We start from the raw sequence: 25,427 nt of genomic DNA on the forward strand, positions 1-25,427 counted from the left end.
TCATCTCGTGATCTTTATTCGTGCTTTTAGCTCTTTTTCTACAGGAGATTATGGGGTGTTACATCACACCAGAAAGCCAGGTCCAAATTCAAGTAATAATTTCATGGCCCGTCTTGTATGTTGGAAACCAATATTGCAATATGGCTGAATATGGCTAAACGTGGTATTTACCCGATAACTCACATAATTATTCCATTTTCTCCATGCACGTTCTACAATCATCTACGATCACTATCTATAAGCAGGAATATCTATATTCATCCGAATGTTCATACATATATGTCCACATACTAGGCCTGGGATGAGTCCAGATTTATTACCCGAGTACCCGACCCCCTAATACCCGACCCTACCCGGGTACCCACTGCAAGTCTCAAGAGTTGGGAACAAAATGTCTGATTGGTAATCGTTTTACCGCAGCCCTGGCTAGAACTATTGAGATACATATATCAAACAATCAGATCATGCGTTCACTGAACTTTACTGAAGCTTAATCTTTACTCAAACATTTACAAGTCAAAAGGAACGTGAGCATCGTCAGAAAGAAAAGCTAACATTAGCAATTTGTAGTGTAGGCATTGAGCTATAGTACGTTTTTGTCATTAAACAATATATCATGTGACTAAGCACGGGTCCGGGTAGTCCTGTGGGTACCCGGGTCCTACTCAGGACCCACCCGACCCGAGTACCCGAGTTACCCGTCCCAGCCCTACCACATACATATGTATTAAGCAAGTCCCACATTCTTCCTTAAAAGATAAATGCTAAGCATTTCCTCTGTATGTATTTATATATGTAAATATCGTTTTTATGTCAAAGGTGATGCAGTGAACGTACCACAGACCTGATGCTAGAATTACAACTAATCTCAGAAATGAACATATTTTACAGAAAAAAACAGTTGTTAAACAATAGTTATAAAACATAATAAAAAGGAGCCAAGAGACTTTCTTCATTTTGCCAAATTTTGGGCTGTATTGGACATATTTGTTTCGGGGTCTCTATGACAGACAAACGTAATGCTTTTAAGTATAAAGATAAGTATGTATAGCTGTTGTTTATATTTAAATATGTTTGTGATTAACCCGACCTTGAAAAATATTGAAGTTTGAAGTGAAACTATTTATGTCATTATTTCAAATTAGAATGATAGCACATCAGGAAAGCATGGCACTTTAATATACGTATCTTGTTAGCCCAATAGTGTTTTAAGTAAGAGCAACATGTATATCGAGAGTATAGGTATAGGACCTATCACACATTACTGTCAGAAAGTGTGCATATTCTGTTTATCGCCAATAAATGACATAAACCGATTCATGCGGGTAAATACGATTTACTTCAGAACTAGTATAGATTACTTTAGGTTGAGGGAAAATGTATGTAATTAACAGAACTTTGGATTTCGGCAAGTTTCATGCTCAGGTGGTTGTTTGGGCGGGTTTAAAGGATTCGGGTCCTGGCTTGGGCTTTGTGTTGGACGTGAAGACAGCATTTCCAGGTTTGACGTATCAATGACCAAAATGATGTCTGATGCAATTCTCTATTTTGACTTGTACCGTGTGTTTCCGTGCCTTTTCGGGTGAACAATTGGCTTGCCTTTGCATGTGTTTGTGGCGGATGCCACTAGTGGATCGGGATGAGCTCGCCTATTTGCGAGCACCCAGTGTCATCATTTTATAGGGTGAATAATGAAACATACTCCTGGTGTTGTCGGAATCGTGCAGTTGGCACTTTTAGCAAGGGTTTCTTGTGATGATGGAACGGCTAATGTCGTTTTTGTCAACTGATAAATATGTGATATTATGTCAGTGTATATGGTCATGTAATTAAGAAACAAACCGCAAGTGAAAGTTGTTTATTGTACGATAAACAACGACCATGACTCGTTTATTTCTTTTATGAGATATCAACATTACGTACAGCCTCTTTAAGGGTGTTAAATTAGGAAAAAGTACACGCTTTAAAAATATTTACCCGTACTTAAATAATGATGACTCCCTGAATAGAATCCGACCGCGGCAATGCCAGGTAAATCCAACTTATGATCAGAAGGGTTTGAATTTGGTCTTTCCCGCATATTCTCACAATTTTCTCGTTGATTATCTGTGCCTTTTGTCCCAATACCGATTGTCATTTCGCTCTCACTTTCTGATGCGATTGTTCGGGCATTGCATTTATCTACCTTCCCCAGCTACATCTATTTGGAACAACTCACTAGACACTTCCCTCTCACAAATAACGTCAAATTTATGACGTCCTTAAGTTGCGAGTGCATGTTCGAATCTCCTTAAATGACGTCATGATAGAACAATGTTTTATCGTGAAATAAATATCGCTTCCTTCTTCTTTGTTCTTTGCGATTTATCCAGAGCTGTCTTATATCATCAAATGTCAATTTCACATTGCTTTATCATGACGTATCCGTGTCATAACCAATCATGTAGCAATAGCATACACAAATATCGTTGACTTCGACATAGTGTCATGATATATGATTATCGTTTGGTGTGCAATATTTCTGGTTGATAAATTTAACATATGCTTACTTTTAAGAATAGCGACTATACATTTTTATATCACTTTATCAGGTCTCTGTAACATTTGCAAAATAAACAAATTTAATAATACAACTGAACCTAAATGTATGTATGTTGTAATATCCTTAAGTTGCTGAGTGCAGCATTAGACAATAAACAAAACATAATATCTTAAGAATTATGTTAACAATGCCGATGCTAAAAAATAATATCCACAGTATCCATACCTCTTTCTCTATGTTTAATATGAAAACATAATAACTCTTTTTAATCATCTGAAGGAATAATTATGACAATAATATCATAATAATATCATCATTATTTATGTTACTTATCCTCAACTGAAGTAGTCCTCAACACTATACGTTCAGTGAAGAAACCCATGAACATATTATCTATGTAACATACATTAATGGAAATTAGATGAACAGTTGAAGTTATCAAATGATATTATTCGGTCGAATGTCTATGAGCCAATACTACATTATTAAATTGTGAGTCTACAGTGCAAGACTGTTCTCTTAAATGTCATGACGCATTTTAGGCGAGGGTTCTATACTCGCATTAATGTGCTGACTTATTATTGCGTTAAGTTTATGATTTACAGGATTCATGAAGAACATTTCAAGTGGGACCAACAGAGGGAATTATGACTATCGACTATTTTTTATATTTAGCTAGCTCAAACGATCTATTGGTTTGATATATTGTTATGGTATCCACAAAATAAGTAGGATCTGGGTTTTTTCCGTTTTTGTTGTTCTTTGTTTAACGCCGCACGCAGCAATATTCCAGCTGTATGACGGTTGTCTGTAAATAATCCAGTCTGGGCCAGACATTGATATCATGAGCATCGATCCACGCATTTGTACATGACGTTTAAGCAGTGTCCTGTTACTGTAAACAGATTAGTTTCAAATTCCATACTGGTGATGTCTTTTGAGACTAATGCTTAGTCTCTAACATGTCTAAAACTGTATAGTTTTGAAAGAAACACGTAACTCAATTTAAATTGAAGAGGAGCCCCAGTTATATGGGAGATTCCGAGATGATTGGTTGGTTGGTCGGTTTGTTGTTTAACGCCGCACTCAGCATATTCCAGCTATATGACGGCGGTCTGTAAATAATCGAGTCTGGACCAGACAATCCAGTGATTAATATCATGAGCATCGATCCACGCAATTGGGATCGATGACATGCATCAACCAAGTCAGCCAACCTGACCACCCGATCCCTTTAGTCGCCTCTTATGACGAGCATAGTCGCCTATAATGGCAAGCATGGGTTGCTGAAGACCTATTCTAACCCAGATCTTCAAAGGTCAAGTGGGATTCAACTGATATATTAAGATGAAATAAATCTGAATTATATGTGCTGATTACATATCAAAGTTTGCCAAATTGTTACAAAATGTGTGGCCACAGCAAGGCTACGTATTCACAACTTATTGTGGTAGGCACAGTATAACTCATGATTCTGGACTGAGGAAGGGCCGTGTTCCTCCTTGTGGGTCACCTGCTTGGCAATATGGGACTGGAAAACTGCGGGGGGGGTGAGGGCAGTTTAAGTTGATGGTACAGACAGATAAGAGAGATCATTTTACAAATACGAAACCTCATTCCACAAAGGAAGAGGGGAAAACTGAAACTTGGTGAGATTTACAGAACAAAGGCAGTTATTTCTTGTTTCTTTCTGACTCTCGAGGATACATTTAATAAAACAATTAATGTGTGTGTGTGTGTGTGTGTGTGTGTGTGTGTGTGTGTGTGTGTGTGTGTGTGTGTGTTAGTGGTAGTGTGTGTTAGTGTGTGTTTGTGTAGCGAGTTTGTGAGCGAGTCGGATTTTACGCCGCCTTAGCAATATTCCAGCAATATCACGGCAGGGGATTCCCACATTGTGCCTATGATATGCAGAGAATCGAACCTGGACTTTCAGCACGAGGAGCGAACGCTTTTACCACAAGGCAACCCCAGCGGCCTTGATCATATGATCAACTATATGTGTTTTCATTTTCATAGATAATGTTTATCACCACTGTAAAATGCAAGGATATCAGCATATCATCACCATCACCATCATCATCGTCGTCACCATCATTATCATCACTACCATCATCAGCATCAGCATCGCCACCGGTACCGTTATCAAAGGTATATACGTTACTCCACACAGACATTAACGAAGGGCATCTATATGATCAGGGGTTATTTAAATAACTATAAAAGCTGTGTGTCAGTATATCCAGTTTCTGTCAGTGTAGAAAAATATCAAGTCGGTCAGCTGTGAGCACGGTTCTTCAGCATCGGGCATCAGCTGATTTTTTACGTCCTTGACACACAAAGACCTCTTGACATGATGTAACTTACCTGGGAGAGGGGATAGTCGGATTGCAGACACAAGGTCGATGTCGGCCAAAGAGTATTACGAACTACCAGAAACCGTTTCATAGATCATGCTTTCTGTCTAGGAAACTATTCATTACTGCTGTACAGTATCAAAAATATACACATGCACAAAAGTTAAGCGCCACCCACCATATTTGTGAGCTGTTACTTTTGGCACTTAACGAAGACAATTATAACGAGATGTACGATTGTTATAAGCCGTATATGTAAACCTCATGTGATGCAAAAGTTGTCCTAAAGCAAGTTTATCTTGTGTTCCAAAAGAATATGAGCAGAAAGGAATTTTACCGAAGACCAGAAATTGAAGCATTAGAAAACTTTGAAAAACTTTTTTTGTCATGTAACTGTCATGATATCAGCAGACCATATCAGGTGTCACATAGACATCCTAGGGAGTGCAGAGTCTATTGCAAGACGGAAACGTCAGTAACATGTGTATGATCCACGGACATTGACCACAGCTTCAAACCTACGCCTCATACTCATTACAAGTTGTTGAATGCTTCTCTGAGGCAAACGGATGCATTCTTCATGAAGTGCGGCTTCAAGTCCAGCGAGATTTTGAACTGGGGGATCATGATGTCTGATTTTCCGGCCAAGAATGTCCCAGAGATGCTCAATCAGATTAAGATCCGGACTACAGGCCGGCCAAGGAAGAGTGGCAATAGCTTCTTGACGCAATTAAGCCAAAACTGCCCGAGATCTGTGTGGTCTAGCATTGTCGTCCATGTAAACAGGTCTTGTCTGAAGAGGATGGTTGTCAAAATGAGTGACTACCACTGGACGAAGAACGGCATCTTGGTATTGTTGGCCATTCAGGTTTCCACGAATTGTCACCAGCCGAAGGAAACACAACCCCATATCATGACAGACCGCCGCCACATGGTAAGGTCTTCTGGATGTTCCTTGGTGCAAAACGAGTGTTACGTTGCCTCCAAACACGTATTCGACCATCAACAGTTCGTAGCAGCATTCGACACTCGTCAGACCAATGGATCCTTCTCCAGTTGGCCAAGTTCCATCGACTACGGGGACGACACCATATCAGACGATTCCGCATGTGCATCTCAATCAGTTGAGGACGTTTTACTGGTCTTCTGGCGTTATAACCAGCCGCTCTGAGGCGACGCCTTACGGTCATCATCAAGAGTCTCTGATGGGTAATCCACTGCAGTCCTAAATCTGTTGAAGTGGCAAATGGATTTCGTCTGACTATCCTGAAAAGACGTCTATCCTCTCTGTTAGAGGTCTTTCTTGGCCTACCAGACCTATGCCTGACATTGACATCATAGGTTTGACCATGTTTGACAATCAAACGAGTGATAACACTGTGATGACGACCCATTTGTCTTGCAATGGCCCTGCATGACATGCCAGCATTTTTCATGCCTATCACTTGCCATCTTTTAGCGTTCGTTAACTTTCTCCTCACCATGGCTGATTTTCAACCTCTATTGGAAGGGGAATCTCACACAGGAGCAATATGCAACCACGTGTCTGAAACTTGAATTTCACTATTTATAGGGTGGGGGGAACTGCAGCAACACGTAAAGCACGCTTTCCTTGTGGTATCTGGACAAATTTGGGTTCATGAAACTATGGAAGCCCAATTCAGTCATACATCATCATATTTCGTATTTCTGATTTCCACACGTGAAATTAAAAGACTATGAATATGGTGGCGCTTAACTTTTGTGCATGTGTATCATAGAACAGTAAAAGAAATTAACGACACCAATTCTCAAACTGTTTAAAATTATATTCCCAGGATATAAATACACAACCGGGCAAAAGGGAATGCCTGCCATCGATCACTGAGACGATTGGAACATGGTGTTCGCAATTACAAATTGCACAGTGAGGTGAGGTGAAATGGGGTTTAACGTCGCGTCCACGATTATTGCACTTTTATAGAGATGTGCATGCACGTGTGTGTGTGTGTGTGTGTGTGTGTGTGTGTGTGTGTGTGTGTGTGTGTGTTGTGTGTGTGTGTGTGTGTGTGTGTGTGTGTGTGTGTGTGTGTGTGTGTTGTGTGTGTGTCAATGTGGGTCTGTTGGATAAACATAAAACATTCATCTTTAGCGGGATGGTAGTTCGAGTTGGATAAGCATGTTAACTATGATCTGCTTAAGGCAGAGAATGCCGCACATGAATGTATCAATGAGATTCCCAGGTACATGGGGCCTTTTCGGCAGGAATATCCACACAGAGGAGACTTAAATGGGGATCGGGTGAACATAATGTGGTACCTGGTAGACCGTGTGTCATCAAACCGGACAACTTTGGTCTTTGACTGGTTGTGGCGTAAAACACACTTATTCATTTACTTGTATCGGAAATTGAATGTTCATCTTAATTGTTATTGGTGAACACGTAATATATTTTTAAAGAAATAACACAGTGACATAATAACTACAACTTTATGTGAGTACGAGTAGCTCATTTGAAAATGAATAAGTGTTATAAAGTTGTAAGCTTCTCCACAACCGTGTTACCATGAATTGACTTTATTGGGTAATCCATAAAGACATAGCGACCTAAAATAGCCAAATATGATACGATTTCACTTGTCCACCATCTTGGATGCAAGGCGAAAGCATTTCAGCGCGTTTGAAGCTACTGAGAATGCCAACTGCAGAGTTGGACGAACATTCCGTGGTAGCGCGGCGGTGTTGACCATAGGCGATCAGCAGTCTTTCCTGTCCAGGTTATTTAGGTCCGTTGTGTTTGTGTGTTTGTGTGTGTGTTTGTGTGTGTGTGTGTGTGTGTGCGTGCGTGCGTGCGTGCGTGCGTGGGGGTGGGGTGGGGGGGGTAGAGAGTAGGGGGATAGATGGTGGATTTAACAACAAGCAAGGTCATCTTGAGCAGGACGGTTTTCGTAGTTGGATTAGCATATGAAATATGATTCTCTTTAGGTAGAAAATAAAGATCCACGATGTTCGACCTGGTAGAAGGGTGTAATCAAACCGCACAGCATTGGTCTTTGATTGACTGTGGCTTCAAAACAAACTCATTCATGTACTTGATCTGAACGTTCATCTTAATTGTTATGGATAGTCACGGAGCCGTGATCCAGAGAACAGGGTGTCATCAGATACAAATGAAGTAATAATAGGATTACCAGACGGGGTATAACACACAAGCCAATAAGCTTCGCTCCGGATACCAAAGTAAGTCAGTACAGGATTGAAAACTGCCCCATAAGTATGTATGACAGGCTAGTCGGGTATTGCTACTTGTATATGTGAAAACAAAGTTATTAAAATGACTAGCAAAACTGATGAAAGTCACCAATAAACGTGTATAAGTGTATTATCGTCACTGCAAAAATAATGAGTGGTTGTCTTTAGTATAAACATTCAAATACGTGATATCTGTATTAGCGATATTGTCTACGTTCCACCGGTGAGTAAGCGTTAGGCTCTCGTAGTATAAATGTTGCAAGAAATTGTAATTCTGAATATATATATAGGATGACATAAATAGAACAATGAGTAGTACGTCCAGATTAGTGAATATAGGCAACATTTAATAATTAGATTCAACAACTCTCCTTTTAAGTCTTTTTTCCTGACTTAAAAGTAAATGAAAGAACACAATCGTCCGGAATACAATGTATAATTCTGGTGCACGTCCATGTGACTATATAGCATGCAATAAGTTTTCGGGTCACGTTTAGATCGGTTTGGGTGGCAGCTTAGATATCCATAGAATAGGTTCATCTCGGAATCTCCCTATAACTGGGGCCCCTCTTCAATTTAAATTGAGTTACGTGTTTCTTTCAAAACTATACAGTTTTAGAGACTAAGCATTAGTCTGAAAAGACATCACCAGTATGGAATTTGAAACTAATCTGTTTACAGTAACAGGCCACTGCTTAAGTGTCATGTACAAATGAGAAAGTGGAATCCCGTCAATTAGGCGGACGAACCTTAAAACTATTAATATACATTAAAATAAGCAATATCGGGGAAATGTATATGCATATAATATCTTGCAATATACACCAAGATCACCTTCTACAAAAATAAGTTTTAAAAGCCGGTTGATATTCGTTTGCATGTTTGACGATTATATAACTTCCGAAAGTATAAATCCAATTCCTATACTCAGACGTTCCTGAGCCTTGCGCTTTCCTTATTATTTTTACTAAAATTATTACCGTTATCATTGTATTAGTTAATGGGAAATGCGTGCCATAAATTAAAGTGACATTTATACGATTATGAACTTATCACGAGACTGTGTTTATGAATCATTGTCAAATAGTGGTGACATAGTGGAAACAATACCCGAAATCGCGAATGCACAGAACGAAAAATTTGGACAAGGCATTAAGCAATCCGCATGCGCAGAACGATTGATTTCAGTACTTCCGCTAAGCGCTTCGAGTACAGCGTCAAACTCGGGCCTGTAATCTAACACGCGAGAACTGACCAATGAAATCTGAGAAGTAGGAATACCGGTAGACACTGTTGCTTGATTGACTGTGTCAATCAGGAAAGGGGGGAGCTTGATGATATCGTTCTCTCCCAGTAAATTCCGATGTCAAATAACGATGTTATTTGGACGGAAAAACGATGATTTGAAAGCGTCCAAATAACGTCGTTTTTTCGTCTAATGACCATATACGGAGAAAAACAATGTTTTCGTGTGTGCAGTGAGCCATTCCCTCGATATTACGCTTGTAGTTCAACTCACATTCCCTTCCCTCGGTATTATACGTGTACCACAACTCACATTCATTTCCCTCGATATTACACTTGTAGTTCCCAAGTAAACGTAGAGTGTCTAGATCTATTAAATATTTCAATAAACCTACTCCAGCGTTTTGTCACTGGAGACCCCCATCCACCCCCCACTCACCACCCCTTCTAAGGGGGCAGTGTGTCGCCTCGTCGTATAGAACTTCCTGTTAGGATTGCCATACAATATTTGTCGACTTAGCAGAACATTATCAGAATCCTTTTGAGATCATATCAAAACTAATAAGTAGAAAACCCATCTCCGGCTGGTTGAACACACATTCATAATGTAATTCCAGCCGAGTGGCCTTGAGTTATAGGCCACTGTCAGCGCGGAGCGGAAAATATGAATGGAACCAGCGATATTATCTAGGTTTAGGAGAACGTGAGGTCGCATTCCGTTGTCTTGCTGATCGCATACCTTACATTCAGGGTATATCATTGTCTACACAGATGTATATGTTCAGTAGAGCCCGGTCGGTTAGGACTGACCGGCATATTCAGGATTCTTCAGTTGCGATGGGGGCTATGTACATGGATAATATTCACACAAAATGGAGTGACGCGACCTACGTTTGTAAGGTGAACGAATCTGTCATTTTCAGTAAATGGGGAAGTTTTCGTGTAAGAGGTCGCTCAATATAGCGAATGGGATTTGAGTTGTGTTTCTAATCTGGGTAAGTTCTGAATTACGACATAAATATTTTTTTCAATTTTGCTAATGCCCGCGGTTTAAATGAAATATCCGGGCTTCAGATACTCAATATCTTCGTGTCCTATCACAGCTACGCGATAGGCATGAATACTAGACTACTATGACGTCACCATCAATGACATCTTGTTATACCATGGGTGACGTCATATGCTACCGCGATAACAGTGAGGTGAAATTGAGTTTAACGTCGCGTCCAAGATTATTGCACTTATATAGCGACGTGCATGCACGTGTATGTGTGTGTGTGGCTGCTTGTACTAGTCCGGACTGATGCCGATTTATAGTGCTAGCTCACTGAGATACCATGCCGCAGTTTAACATGAATACCCCACTCAGACACAGTATACTGACTCCGAGCCGACCAGTCCTTGTTTTAGCCCCTTAATGCCGAGCGCCAGACAGGGTAACAACAAGTACAATCTTTTAACGTCTTTTTGTATGACGCGGCCCGGGATCGAACCCTGGACCTTCCGCTCTCCGGGCGGACGCTCTACCACAAGACCACGGAGGCGGTCACCGCGATAACAAATTAGAAAGCGAACAAGTGCAAAACACCAATTAAATCGAAGTTCTGATAAATATTGATCAACAATAATATTTAACTAACTTTAAAAAGTGGTATTCACTTCACCAAGACTCGTTTTTCAAATTTGGGGTTGAGAAGAAAAAATATTTATCAACAAAAGTGTTAATGAGCAGTGCTTCGAATCCCATTTTATCACTTTTTCCAACCAATCAGATTACAGTACACATTGCCATTATTTTTACAATTAGAAGACAAACCTACTATTTTCAGTGTTAAGGTTTTAAACGTAGATTCGTTATCGGTAAATTTCATTAGAAACCGAACGCGACTTTAAATATCTTAAGTTCAGAACTTCTACATTTAAAACACAATTTGTGTGTCTCTGTTGTACCATAACACAATGTCAAAACAAACGCGAAGTCTTTGCATATTGATCAAGCAGAAATGATTATTGATGTGGAATCGGTTGCGACTAATATTTCCAGTAGGTTGAGAGGGCGAATTCATCTGGGTATATGTTTGCTTTATGTATCCAACCATAAATTTCCCTACAACTTGAATCACTTCACCGAGACACGATAAAGTCACGTTGGCAGATACCCTATATGATTTATTCAAAGTGACATCTAGAAAAAATGAAGCCACCTTTGTTACGCTTTGTTCTACTTGTTCGTCACGTTTTCTGCCTGAAATATATTGCTGTATTTATTTCAGACAGTCAAACATTAAATATGTACTACTAAAAACATTTTGTAAAGAACTGTTCATCCAATAAATTTCTCTTCTCCTTCACTCCCTTTCCCTCTCCCTCTATCTTTCAACATTTTTTGCCTCTTCTACAGTGTTGTATAAATGTATGTTGTATTTCTAAACTGCGAAATTTGTAAATACTATGGATAGGTCAATCTAACTTGGAAAAACTTGTCACCAAATCCCGTTCACTTCTTGTGAAAAAATATGTTTAAACCATTATATTACCACACTTACTGTAAATAATATAGGAACAGCAACAGGTTACACTGAGAGAAGTAAGATGACTATTTGAAATTGCCAAAGGGACGGGCTTGCGAAAGAAGTGGTTCTGAATACATATTTTCTTTCGCGGTGGTATGTGGCCATCAGCAAAATCATTGTCTAACGTAGATTCGATACCACTGGGGGACCAATCAGAATGCAGGATTCTAACGATCATGGCAGAATCCTACCATGAATTTGGTGAGTACTCGTTTCTGATTGGCTGATACATGTTGGCACGAAACACGATATATAGAACACTGAGAAAGTGTATTTTAAGTTTTGGGGACCACAGTTAACTAGAAAATTGGCGCTTTCGATATCAGTCTGAGACGTATCCTTTGTTTCACACAATGAGCGCTTCGACGGCATTATAGTGATGTCCGAAATAGAACTGATACTTGCAAGGCTTGCTTCGTTTTCTGCAGGGGTACCCACGTTATGTTGGTCTATGAAGTAGCCTTGCTACGCTTTCAATGCCCGAACTATGTACGAGTAAAATATGACGATGTAAAACAACAACGTTTCTACAGCGACATGTTTTGTTTATACGTGTAGGCAAGTATCAGTCGACTACTCGCCCAAGACGCTGAACTCCACCGGTGTCGTGGTAGACTACAGATAAACCTACTGGTTGCAATGTGACCGGTGAAGATCCCGGTTAGAATAGGTCTTCAGCAACCAATGCTTTCTGTAAAAGGCTACTAACGTGATCGGATGGTCAGGCACGCTGACTTGGTTGTTTGTTTGTTTGTTGTTTAACGCCGCACTCAGCAATATTCCAGCTATATGACGGCGGTCTGTAAAATAATCTAGTCTGGACCAGACAATCCAGTGATTGACATCATGAGCATCGACCCACGCAATTGGGATCGATGGCATGTATCAACCAAGTCAGGGAGCCTGACCACCCGATCCCGTGAGCCGCCTTTTACGACAAGCATAGTCGCCTTTTACGGCAAGTATGTGTTGCTGAAGACCTATTCTACCCCCGGAATCATCACGGGTCCTGACTTGGTTGATGCATGTCATCGTATCACCTGTAGATCTATCCGACAATGAACATTTACACTGATTTATAAGAATTGACTCTTTTTACTGTGTTTTTGGTCCCAGTGGGTAATATTACAACTTTTTGACATCGGCCAGTAATTAAACAAGTTTGGTTCAGGGTTCAGGTAAACCACTGTTACACCAACAGCAGACATCTGTCTAAGCGCGGGGAAGTCAAACGTTGTAACCTTACAACATCAAACTCATTAAAATCAAATCAGCACAACATCGATTTGTTTGTTTGTTGTTTAACGCCGCACTCAGCAATATTCCAGCTATAGGATGGCGGTCCGTAAATAATTGAGTCTGGACCAAAACAATCCAGTGATTGACATCATAAACATCGATCCGCGCAATTGGGATACGATGACATGCATCAACCACGTCAGTGAGCCTGACCACCCGATCCCGTTAGACGCCTTTTACGACAAGCATGGGTTGTTGAAGACCTTTTCTATCCCTGATCTTCACGGGTCGCATAACATCGATGTATGAAGTTTGAAAGTAGTTCCAGCTAGGCGACCTCATTTGCATATTAATCGGATCGTGACATCATGTTCATCGGATTGGTTTATGGCCTCGATTACATGGGTTGCATTCAAAGCGGCCTCGAAACTTAAAAGTCAAAAGGGCCACACAAAAAAAGTCAAAATGGTCACAAACCCATAGTCAAACCGGCCACAACAAAAAAGTCAGTTGCCCCCATGGATTTTTTATAGAAAACATTTTTCCTTGTGAAAGTTAACTTGAATAAGAAATGCATAATCTTTATATTTGCCCCCCCCCCCCCCCCCCCCCCGTCAAAAAATGTTAACTACGGCCTTGGCCTTTCAGTGTTTTTATTTTACTTTTTGAGGCCGTTTTGACCTGCTCCCGATAACACTCAATTAACGATCAAGACATATATATAGTATCAGAGTAAACTATCTGTTTTTAAAGACATTGATTATCACTAAGAACTGGTGACTATGGTGGCCTGTTCTGCCAGAAACCATACGCTGATATGGCCTCTGGTCTTGTTTCGGTAAGGGGGCATTTCAAAATTCCAATATAGGATAAAGTGATTTTATCCAATAACATATAAGACACTCGCTCAAACAAACTTATTGGTAAAAAAAATGTTGACATCCTCGAAGATTGGTTATCGAGCATCTCCTACTCCACAGGGATTCACAAAGTTGGTGGCGCTTTTGCGGCTAAAACATGACGATAAGCTTTGTACAAATTGACTTGAAACCTAAAAACCATCCCTTCCGTCAAACTGCTTGACACTTGCCCCGTGAAGACACGAGTGGGCCACGAACGCTGCCATTCTTATTCGTCACCACTCGCATCTTTCCGTAACTTACGAAAAGGCTTGTCCCGGAATGGCTCGAGTTGTTCACGAATGGAATGCGCATGTCGCAAATAAAAGAGTTTTCTCGAAGACACAAGTGATCACGAACGGTATTGAATTCAACCAGTCAGGATACAACGCTTACAGGCAGTGAAGTAAAAACTTGCGATGTATTCAAATTGTGTGGTCAGGTGCCTGCATCCAAGATTGAGATTACGCAAGACGCCACTCTTTTCCTGAGTCTGATGATATGTCGTTTGGAAAGAGAAAGAAAACGTTTTAGTAAAGTAATTCGTCATGAGCAAGAAGCACCCGTAAAATATACACTACTGAGATTTTGAAGGTCAAAACATCAACGTGTGTGTGTGAGTACTGACTGGTGATTCGTTTATCAATATGGTATAGAACAATTATGTGTAAGTCTTCTTTCCCCTGGATACAGTGAAACCTCGTTACTCTGGACGTCGTTAATGAAAACCCCAAGCTGACGTATGTATCCGTCGGGTTGTATATCACCCTGTATCACCTGTATATCCCGTGTTGTATATCACCTATATATCCTATTGTGTATCACCTATATATCCTGTCGTATATCACCGATATATCCTGTTGTATATCACCTATATATCCGACCCGTGAAGATCCGGGGTAGAATAGGTCTTCAGCGACTAACAGGATCGGGTGGTCAGACTTGCTGATGCATGTCATTGCATCCTAATTGCGTGGATCGATGCTCATGATGTCAATCACTGGATTGTCTGGTCCTGACTCGATTATTTACAAACCTGCATCATAAAGCTGAAATATTGCTGAGTGCGACGTTAAACAACAAACAAACCTATATATATATCCTATGGTGTGTATCACTTATATATCCTGGTGTATATCACCTATATATCCTGTGGTGTGTATAATCTATATATCCTGTGTTGTATATCATCTATATATCCTGCTGTATATCCTGTGTTGTATATTATCTATATATCCTGTTGTATATCATCTATATATCCTGTTGTATATCACCTGTATATCCTATGGTATACATCACCTATATATCCTGTTGTATATCACCTGTATACCCTCTGGTTTATATCACATATATATCCTTTGGTGTGTATCACCTATATATGTTGGTGTATATCACCTATATATTCTGTGGTGTATATCACCTATATATCCTGTTGTATATCACCTATATATCCTGTTGAGTATAACACCTATATATCCTGTTGTACATCAACTATATATCTTGTATATCATTTATGTATCCTGTGGTGTGTATCTCCCATATATCCTGTGTTGTACATCACCTATATATCCTGTGTTGTAGATGGACTTAGACAAGGTTGAGCGTCTACGGGACCGGCTACTGATGTGCCCGATCTGTATGGATGAGTACAAAGATCCGAGACTTCTTCCCTGCCACCACACAGTCTGCCTGGACTGCATCCACAACATCCTCCAGGCCAGCTCCATCACTGGACGCATGTTCAGGTAAGACATACTACTTCCCTGCCATCATCACTGGACGCATGTTCAGGTAAGACATACTACTTCCCTGCCATCATCACTGGACGCATGTCCAGGTAAGACATACTACTTCCCTGACATCATCACTAGAGGGTTCAGGAAAGACATACTACTTCCCTGTCACCATCACTGGACGCATGTTCAGGAAAGACATACTACTTCCCTGTCACCATCACTGGACGCATGTTCAGGTAAGACATACTACTTCCCTGCCATCATCACTGGATGCATGTTCAGTCAAGACATACTACTTCCCTGCCATCATCACTGGACGCATGTTCAGGTAAGACATACTACTTCCCTGTCATCATCACTGGATGCATGTTCAGGTAAGACATACTACTTCCCTGACATCATCACTGGACGCATGTTCAGGTAAGACATACTACTTCCCTGACATCATCACTGGACGCATGTTCAGGTAAGACATACTACTTCCCTGTCACCATCACTGGACGCATGTTCAGGTAAGACATACTACTTCCCTGTCACCATCACTGGACGCATGTTCAGGTAAGACATACTACTTCCCTGTCACCATCACTGGACGCATGTTCAGGTAAGACATACTACTTCCCTGTCACCATCACTGGACGCATGTTCAGGTAAGACATACTACTTCCCTGTCACCATGACTGGACGCATGTTCAGGTAAGACATACTACTTCCCTGTCTCCATCACTGGACGCATGTTCAGGTAAGACATACTACTTCCCTGTCTCCATCACTGGACGCATGTTCAGGTAAGACATCCTACTTCCCAGTCACCATCACTGGACGCATGTTCAGGTAAGACATACTACTTCCCTGCCACCATCACTGGACGCATGTTCAGGTAAGACATACTACTTCCCAGTCACCATCACTGGACGCATGTTCAGGTAAGACATACTACTTCCCTGCCACCATCACTGGACGCATGTTCAGGTAAGACATACTACTTCCCTGTCACCATCACTGGATGCATGTTCAGGTAAGACATTCTACTTCCCTGCCATCATCACTTGACGCATGTTCAGGTAAGACATATTACTTCCCTGTCTCCATCACTGGACGCATGTTCAGGTAAGACATACTACTTCCCTGTCACCATCACTGGACGCATGTTCAGGTAAGACATACTACTTCCCTGTCACCATCACTGGACGCATGTTCAGGTAAGACATACTACTTCCCTGTCTCCATCACTGGACGCATGTTCAGGTAAGACATACTACTTCCCTGTCACCATCACTGGACGCATGTTCAGGTAAGACATACTACTTCCCTGTCTCCATCACTGGACGCATGTTCAGGTAAGACATACTACTTCCCTGTCACCATCAGGACGCTATTGGTCTTTACTGGATCAGATAATAATAATAAGTCCATTTGTATGGTTCCAAACTCCATACCAGGTCGTGTGCTCATGGCGCTTACATTATTACCCCAGGCATCAACAAAAGCTACTATAACAAATGTTATGTTTGGGATAACACTTTCTTAGTAAAGTACAGATTATAGTACTTTTTTGGGTTGTGTCCCATCCGGGAATCACACCCACACTGCCAGAGTGAGGCACCTAATCCCCAGCACACAAAGTCAGCGATCGAACCCACTCAGCCACTGAGGCTTCTACAAAATATGAAAGTCCTACAATTGGTAGTCTAGATCACTCTGGCAGTGTGGGTTCGAAACCTGGATGGGAGTTAACCCAAAAAAGTACCAGAATCTGTCCTTTGCCGAGAAAGTGTTATCCCAACTATAACACTTTTTACATTTGACCACTTTCTAAATGGAATTGTGTGTACATAACAAAAGCCACTGAGATTTCGTGACTGCTTCCAGCTAATGAAGAATTCTAACATGAATTTGGAATTTACTTGATTCTGATTGGTCAATCAGAGGCTATTAAATCACAATAAATCCCCTCTGATTGAAACAGCTGGTTTGACGGCCGCATCACCGCGGAAGCTAATATTCATAGAATAGTACTATTTTCAGTCATTGTCGGTAGACATATTTAAATAATTATATCTGCAATTACAGGTTACAAAATGCACAGATGCGGTTACTACAATATTCAAAGGATGTGTTGCAATACATTTCGTGCAGAAAAACATGACAGAAATCATCAAAGAGAATGTATTTACGTTTTGGAGACAACAGGGAGCTTGGAATTTTGGCGCATTTCTACATACGACTGTGACGTCATATCTTTTGCGTCACAATGAGCGATATGACGTCATAATGGTGACGTGCGATGTAGAGGGAAAGTCTTGCAAAGCTTGCTTTGTTATCCCCCGCCGCGCGAAAGCGCGAAGCGGGGGATATAGTATTCACGACCGTCCGTACGTCCCGTACGTCCCACCTGTTTGTTGCCGCGATATCTCAAGAACTAAACACTGGATTGTCTCCATATTTGGAACTATGGTGTATATACAGACTCCGCAGACACCAGTCGGTTTTGGTGACCTTGACACCATTTTCAAGGTCACAGCAGGCATATCTGCTTTTGGAGTTGGAAAACGGTGTTGCCGCGATATCTCAAGAACTAAACACTGGATTGTCTTCATATTTGGAACTATGGTGTATATACAGACTCCGCAGACACCAGTCGGTTTTGGTGACCTTGATCCCATTTTCAAGGTCACAGCAGACAAATCTGCTTTTAGAGTTGGAAAACGGTGTTGCCGCGATATCTCAAGAACTAAACACTGGATTGTCTTCATATTTGGAACTATGGTGTATATACAGACTCCGCAGACACCAGTCGGTTTTGGTGACCTTGATCCCATTTTCAAGGTCACAGCAGACAAATCTGCTTTTAGAGTTGGAAAACGGTGTTGCCGCGATATCTCAAGAACTAAACACTGGATTGTCTTCATATTTGGAACTATGGTGTATATACAGACTCCGCAGACACCAGTCGGTTTTGGTGACCTTGATCCCATTTTCAAGGTCACAGCAGGCAAATCTGCTTTTGGAGTTAGAAAACAGTGTTGCCGCGATATCTCAAGAACTAAACACTGGATTGTCTTCATATTTGGAACTATGGTGTATATACAGACACCGCAGACACCAGTCGGTTTTGGTGACCTTGACCCCATTGTCAAGGTCACAGCAGGCAAATCTGTTTTTGGAGTTAGAAAACGGTGTTGCCGCGATATCTCAAGAACTAAACACTGGATTGTCTTCATATTTGGAACTATAGTGTATATACAGACACCGCAGACACCAGTCGGTTTTGGTGACCTTGACCCCATTTTCAAGGTCACAGCAGGCAAATCTGCTTTTGGAGTTAGAAAACGGTGTTGCCGCGATATCTCAAGAACTAATCGCTGGATTGTCTTCATATTTGGAACTATAGTGTATATACAGACACCGCATACACCTGTCAGATTTGGTGACCTTGACCCCATTTTCAAGGTCACAGCAGGCAAATCTGTTTTTGGAGTTGGAAAACGGTGTTGCCACAATATCTCAAGAACTAATCGCTGGATTGTCTTCATATTTGGTACTATGGTGTACAGGCGGGGGATATTTCGTCACTCTGTGACAAATACTTGTTTTCTTTAGGGATGCCCACCTCATGTTAGCTTGCCAAGTTGCCGTGCTTATATGCTTTCAATGCCTGTCATATCTTCGAGTGAAGTATTACGGTGTCAACAAACTGCTTGAGTATACACAGCACCATATTTTGTTCGGTGATTCCGTAATTCAGATCGATAACCCACTCAAAACACTGAACTCAACCCATGCCGCTTCACTCAGTATACTTGCTAACACCAAAGAGTTCGCGTTTTATGGTAGAATGGAGATAAACATACTGTGTTTTCAATGTAGAGCTAGGTTACCTGTAGATTTAACCGTGCTAAAATTAACATTTGAAACCTCATGCTACGCGTTCGGTTCCGAATTCAATTTAGCAGGGTTAAATCTACAGGTAGCCTAGTTCTACATTGAAAACACAGTATGTTTATCTCCTAATTGGCACAAAATCTGTAATAACTATAAATAAATTAATTAATAATCTTAACATGGCATAAATAGCTATTCTTTTTTCTTCCCTCACTCAAGGTGCCCACAGTGCAGGAGAGATGTGTGTGTTCCCCGCGGAGGCATCCACGAGTTCCCCCTCAACTTCTACATCATCAGTCTGCAGGATGAGCTCGGCACGAAGACGTACCACGACACGTGTGACATGTGCAAGAGGGACTGGCTCATTTCCCAATTCAGGTGTGTGGACTGTGACATGGTGATATGCAAGTTCTGCATCCACGAACATAGACTCTTCCAGCACGATGCTTCCCGACAGTACAACATCATGAGAATTGAGATAACCCCAGCCGATGTCCACCTGTCCTCGACAAGATCCTGCCCCAAACACTTGGAAGAAATTTTGCAATTGTATTGCTGTACTTGCGACAAACCGGTGTGTATTACATGTATTTGTGAGGATCATAAACGACACGAGACTGTTCCCATGGCAACAAAGCTGTCAGCATCCAGATTAGCTCTTCAGGAAGAGTTGGACCGGCTAGCTTCGGAGAAGAGACACATTCAACAGACGCTGGGTCAGGTCCAAGCGACGTCGGACTCGGTGTCAAAGTGGGCAGATGGCGCCAGGAAGGAGGTTCAGGATCGGGGCAAGGATCTGCATGGCAGGATAGACAAGATGGTCATGGAGCACATCAGTGTTGTCGGAGAAGGAGAGAGGAGGACGCTTCACGAACTCGGCACATACAGGTAGGGGAGGTAATTCATGTCGGTCACTGGAGTAGTGGTCTGTGGAACTCACTTCAGATTTGTAAGAAGATGGCCCACTTGACCAAAACAATCTGGGCGAGACTATGAATGATCATCCATGATAATAGACCAGGGCCCTGTTCCACAAAGCGATCTTAACGCTAAGATGATCGTAACTCCCATACTTTAACACAGGCCTGCGGTAGTCGTAGGGCTAAGATCGCTTTGTGGAATGGGGCCCAGCCCAGTAAAGATACAGTGAGATTTTTACTAAAAAAACAACAAAACAAACATAATTTTTGTTTACTTGGATTGCCAAGTACAGGTTATTATTTAGGCTAAAAAAATAAATGATAGTCTTGGTTCTCAGGCACTGTCCGCATCATCATAGAGTCTGCCGCATGTTTTGTTTTTATTTCCATTTTCAAAGAAATATAAAAATCCTAATGCACAAAAAAAATTGAAAATGGAAACAAAAACGAAATGTGCAATGAACTTTATGATGACGTGGGCAGTGCCTGAGAACCAAGACTATTATTTTTTTTAGGCTTACAGGCCTGTCTGTTGATAGAGTGGGGATAGTCATTAAATAACGCTCCCTCCCTCCCTCACTCACTCATTACTCAATGTTTCAGCAAGGACCTGAGGAAGTATTCGGAGGAGGCGGACAAGGGCCTGCGGTTCCTGCAAGACCTGCAGGAGGGGGACATGTGTCTGGAACTCTTGGACTGCTATGATAAATACAGGAATTCTTTGGAAGAACAGAAGATCAAATCGTCCAACAAAGCCGTTGAGCTGAAGAAATTCACCTTGTCAGAGGGCTGGGACTTGCAGTTTCAACAGTATTATGCCGGCAGTGTTGGCAAGCTGGCTTGTTATTCTTCCCGCCAAAAGTTCCTGACAAAAAAGGGTTTGCTTGACAACTACTCAGTGAAGGAGTTTCTGTTCCGTCTGCTCACACCGGGGAAAATTGCTTTGTTGCTTGTTGTGATTTCAATGTTGTTTACGATTGGTCAGCTTATTCATGCCTACATTTCTGATCCGAACAATGCTCAAGAAGTAGGCGTGGGTCTCTTCTTTTGTGTTTATTTATTTCTAGCATCGTATTTTGCGTATAGGAAATCATAACAATCGTGACAATCCCAGTGCCAAAATGCATTGTCTTTTCAGAGACAGATTTGTCCTGGATAGATGATGATGATGATTATGATGATGATGATGATGATGCCAAAATGCATTGTTTTGTCAGTGACAGATTTGTCCTGGATAGATGATGATGATGATGATGATAAGACTGGGGTTTAATGGGTACAATGTGTGAAGCCCTTGCTGGGTGTCTCGCCGCTGTGATATAGATATAGATATACAACACATAATTCTTGCAAACTTCCTGCAGATTTTTGAAATTTGTATGTTAGTGCTGCAAACTACAGACTGGATCTGATACTTTTTATTGTAATTATAATAAAAATCTGACACTGCAATGAGACAATTAGGCCGACTTTAGTTTTGATTTTTTTAATGCATTCCGAACACATTAATGAAAATAATTAAAAAGTTCGACAAAATTAACAAACTAGTCTAACTGTGGTCATGGTACAGTTTCTTCACATGAATGGAATCTGTCTTGCTTCGCAGTTATGATTGACATGATAGCATGGTCACTAATACACAGTTCTGGATGGTGCGGAATGGGTGACACAAGGTCCTGACTGGATGAGGCATGATGGGAACTGATCTGGCCCACTGAGTTGCGTCGACAGATGTGTGTTGAAATAATTGACAAGATTTATTTCATTAAAGACACTTATAATTTGTACTTACAACTGTAATAGATATAGATGGCTAAAATGTATGAAAAAGGCATGAAAAAAAGCAGATTTTTTTGTCCGTGATCCAAAACGAAATTTTCCAAAATGACTGTACTGTTCTTATGTACACATATTTAGGCCACTCTATTCTTTGCTTGCTTTACAGATTTTTTACAGGAAAATACTTGTGGGTATGTGGGGAAAAAAGGCAATTCAGTTTTTGTTTGTTTAGTTTTCTGCTGCATTTCTGTAGTGAGTGAGTGAGTTGGGTTTAACGCTGCTGTTAACAGTATTCCAGTTATATCACGGCGTGTCAGCTTAATGTGGGAGGAAAGGCCGAAATGATGCAGGCCTCAGAAGTTAACCACTTTGGTGAAACCCACGAGCATGGGTATGGTGCTGACAAACCTAGAAACATAATCGGGGCGAACCCACAATCATAGGTTTCTGGTGTGCCCAAGGGACGCAACTCTGGGCCACCACAGCCCCCCCATTACTGTATGGGTCATTGCATAGAAAATAGTTTTGGTTGCAATATGCTAACAGCTTATCGGTGGGATGAAAAAAGAGCAAATTCTGAATTTTATTTTTTTCCATTTCAATTATTTTTACAGTCAGTGGATCTGTGAAGCAAGTAACAAAAATAGGCCTTACATAATAAATATAATCTTGACCAGCAAGAACTTGCTGATATTACATTAAATCGTACCTCTGTATTTAATGTCTAAGGCCAAAACGTAAAGGCATTAAAAGACAAATACTGTCTGTCAGTCTGACGAAATGTTTCAAAGAATTTCAGGATGTTTTCTAAACATTTCTCCAAGTTTGAAATTTGGCTGTTTAAATGGGCCAGATAGGGTTTGCATCCTACCTTGATCTTTGTTGGATATTGTTTTTGTTGTGCAATTCTGACATGACTTTTGACGCGTTTGTTGCATAAGAAGGCTTAGCATAATCAATAAGTATAGGAATCTGTATATGGTATATAACTGATTCATTACTGATCTTTGTGGGTGGTCAGAACTAGTCCGTGATGCTAGTCTGGAATTGATTGTTCTCCAGGGTCTAGATAATATGAAAGGTGAATAATAGGAATTCATATTGTGCCAATTCCGACCCATAACCTGCTCAAGAGCTCTGTTTGGACACGGACTTGTATATGTTATATAGGTCCGTGGTTTGGAACAATGACAAACTTTGTAGAAAGCCTCATCTTCTGGCTTCAGTTGTGTTATCAGTTGAGACTTAGATGTTGATAGTTCTTCCATGTGTCTGGTGTTAACGGGGAAGTTTGTTCCTAAGGACTTCATTTGATTTTGCAAAACACTGGTCAGGATATATTTGTATGCAGTGTTGTTGACAAGACCATACGATGCTGGTCTGTGACCTTGAACTTTGAGAAGGAGGGTCTGGCTCAGTTGTCACTGAGGATGTGCCAAGGTGGTTTATGGGGCAAGAATGCATTGCTAAACTATCACATTTAGTGCCCCTTTTAGCACTGTGCCCCTTTTTAGCATTTCCAATATTGCCATCATAATTTGTTTTAAGCCAAAATATTTTTTTATGGACAACCATGTATGTGTAAAAACATAAAACTGTGTTTCCGAAAATGTGTGCTTATTTTGAACATCATGTTGGATGTGTTTCAAGAGCTGCATTGTTGGTTATCTTGGATATAAACTTTTAACCAGCCCTGTAAATCATTTAACTCTTGTCTCTTTTAATGTTGGCTATGAAAATGTGTAATACAAAAGTATTGCCTCTATTTGATAGCATGTGCCCTTAGTGACTTCAGTTTACTGTCAGACAAGTCCACAAGTTGAGGCCAGTGTTATTCCTTTCTATCTGTTATGAGAAGGAAGTAGTTAAGTAACTTGTTATTTAAATATCATTAGGAGCAATCATTGTATTTGTAGCTGACCTGCCCTTTATGTGGGGTTCGGCCCTCAGTAGAGGAAATTCAGTAAGCTGAGGCTAAAAAAAATTGGTTCTCAGGCACTGCCCACATCATCATAAAGTTCATTGCACGTTTCGTTTTCCATTTTCCATTTTTTTTGGTGCATTGTGTTTAAGTATTAGGATTTTTATATTTTTGGGAAAATGGAAATATAAACAAAACGTGTGGCAGACTTTATGATGATGCTGGTGGTGCCTGAGAACCAAGACTATTATCTTTTTTAACCTGAATGTTCCGGTCTTCGCAATAGTTGTGATTTGATACCATCTGACCATAATGCTGGACCAAATGTAAACAGACGCCTAGAAACATGTTCCAACATTGATATTGTGTCATGGAACTAGAGAGGAAGGGAGGAATACGAGGAAACTCAGTGAAATGTGACATGTGAATTCAACGTCAAACCCAACCATTACGTTATGTTCCTGAATGATATTTCCTCTCATATTAAGGGACCGACCATTTGATATTTTGGGGTGGGATTTTTTCTGGAAATGATGTATTTTTTCAGTTAAAGCTGCAAAACTAGATATTTTTTTAATTAAAACTCTGAGCCTGAATAATTTTTAAGAAAGATGCCTTGCAACAATATAATTTTTGTGGAAGACAGCTTCTTTTCTTTTCATCAGTCTGAAGTGTAATTTTTTTTTTCAAGACAATATATTTTCAATCTTCTAAGTTGCCGATGTGGTTTAAATCTATGATTGGCGCCCTTATTTGATCTACTGCACGGCAATTTGGCAACCTAAAAAACAAACAGAACTGATGACAGTCCCTAATGTATTGTACACCCAAGCATAATGTGCACACCCCTCTAGGGACGCGGTAATTTGGGGGAAAATAAAGATGTTTCGACTTTACTCAGTGAAACCCCTATGAATACATGTCCTATCTCAGACTCTCAGTGTGGCTCCATGGAATGAAATGGTTGGCATATGAAAATATTAATGTTAGTCACTTAGGTCTGTAATAAAGAAACAAAATTTCCAGACACCTCCTCTCCCCCCCCCTCACACACACACACACACACACACACACACACACACACACACACACACACACACACA

At 40.7% G+C, this 25,427-nt stretch overlaps 1 protein-coding gene across 3 annotated transcripts in view; it reads left to right on the forward strand.

The window, feature by feature from the left end:
* LOC124145451 (E3 ubiquitin-protein ligase TRIM56-like) overlaps positions 1 to 22,736 on the forward strand; it is a 39,183-nt gene extending 16,447 nt beyond the window's left edge. Inside the window, exons 1-4 of one of the 3 annotated variants that reach the window (XM_046515215.2) lie at positions 14,269 to 14,699; positions 15,665 to 15,828; positions 19,924 to 20,592; positions 21,228 to 22,736. In XM_046515215.2, the coding sequence (XP_046371171.1) occupies positions 15,665 to 15,828; positions 19,924 to 20,592; positions 21,228 to 21,720 (1,326 nt within the window). In that variant the 5' untranslated portion in view covers positions 14,269 to 14,699 and the 3' untranslated portion in view covers positions 21,721 to 22,736. Of the gene's footprint in view, positions 1 to 14,268; positions 14,700 to 14,761; positions 14,824 to 15,664; positions 15,829 to 19,923; positions 20,593 to 21,227 lie in introns of those variants that run through there. The other 2 variants (XM_048386416.1, XM_046515216.2) reach the window with 2 other exon arrangements.
* The last annotated feature ends 2,691 nt before the right edge of the window (positions 22,737 to 25,427 follow it).

Source organism: Haliotis rufescens, unplaced genomic scaffold, assembly GCF_023055435.1.
Source record: "Haliotis rufescens isolate VD_foot unplaced genomic scaffold, xgHalRufe1.0.p SCAF_10, whole genome shotgun sequence".
In the NCBI taxonomy this organism is placed as follows: domain Eukaryota; kingdom Metazoa; phylum Mollusca; class Gastropoda; order Lepetellida; family Haliotidae; genus Haliotis; species Haliotis rufescens.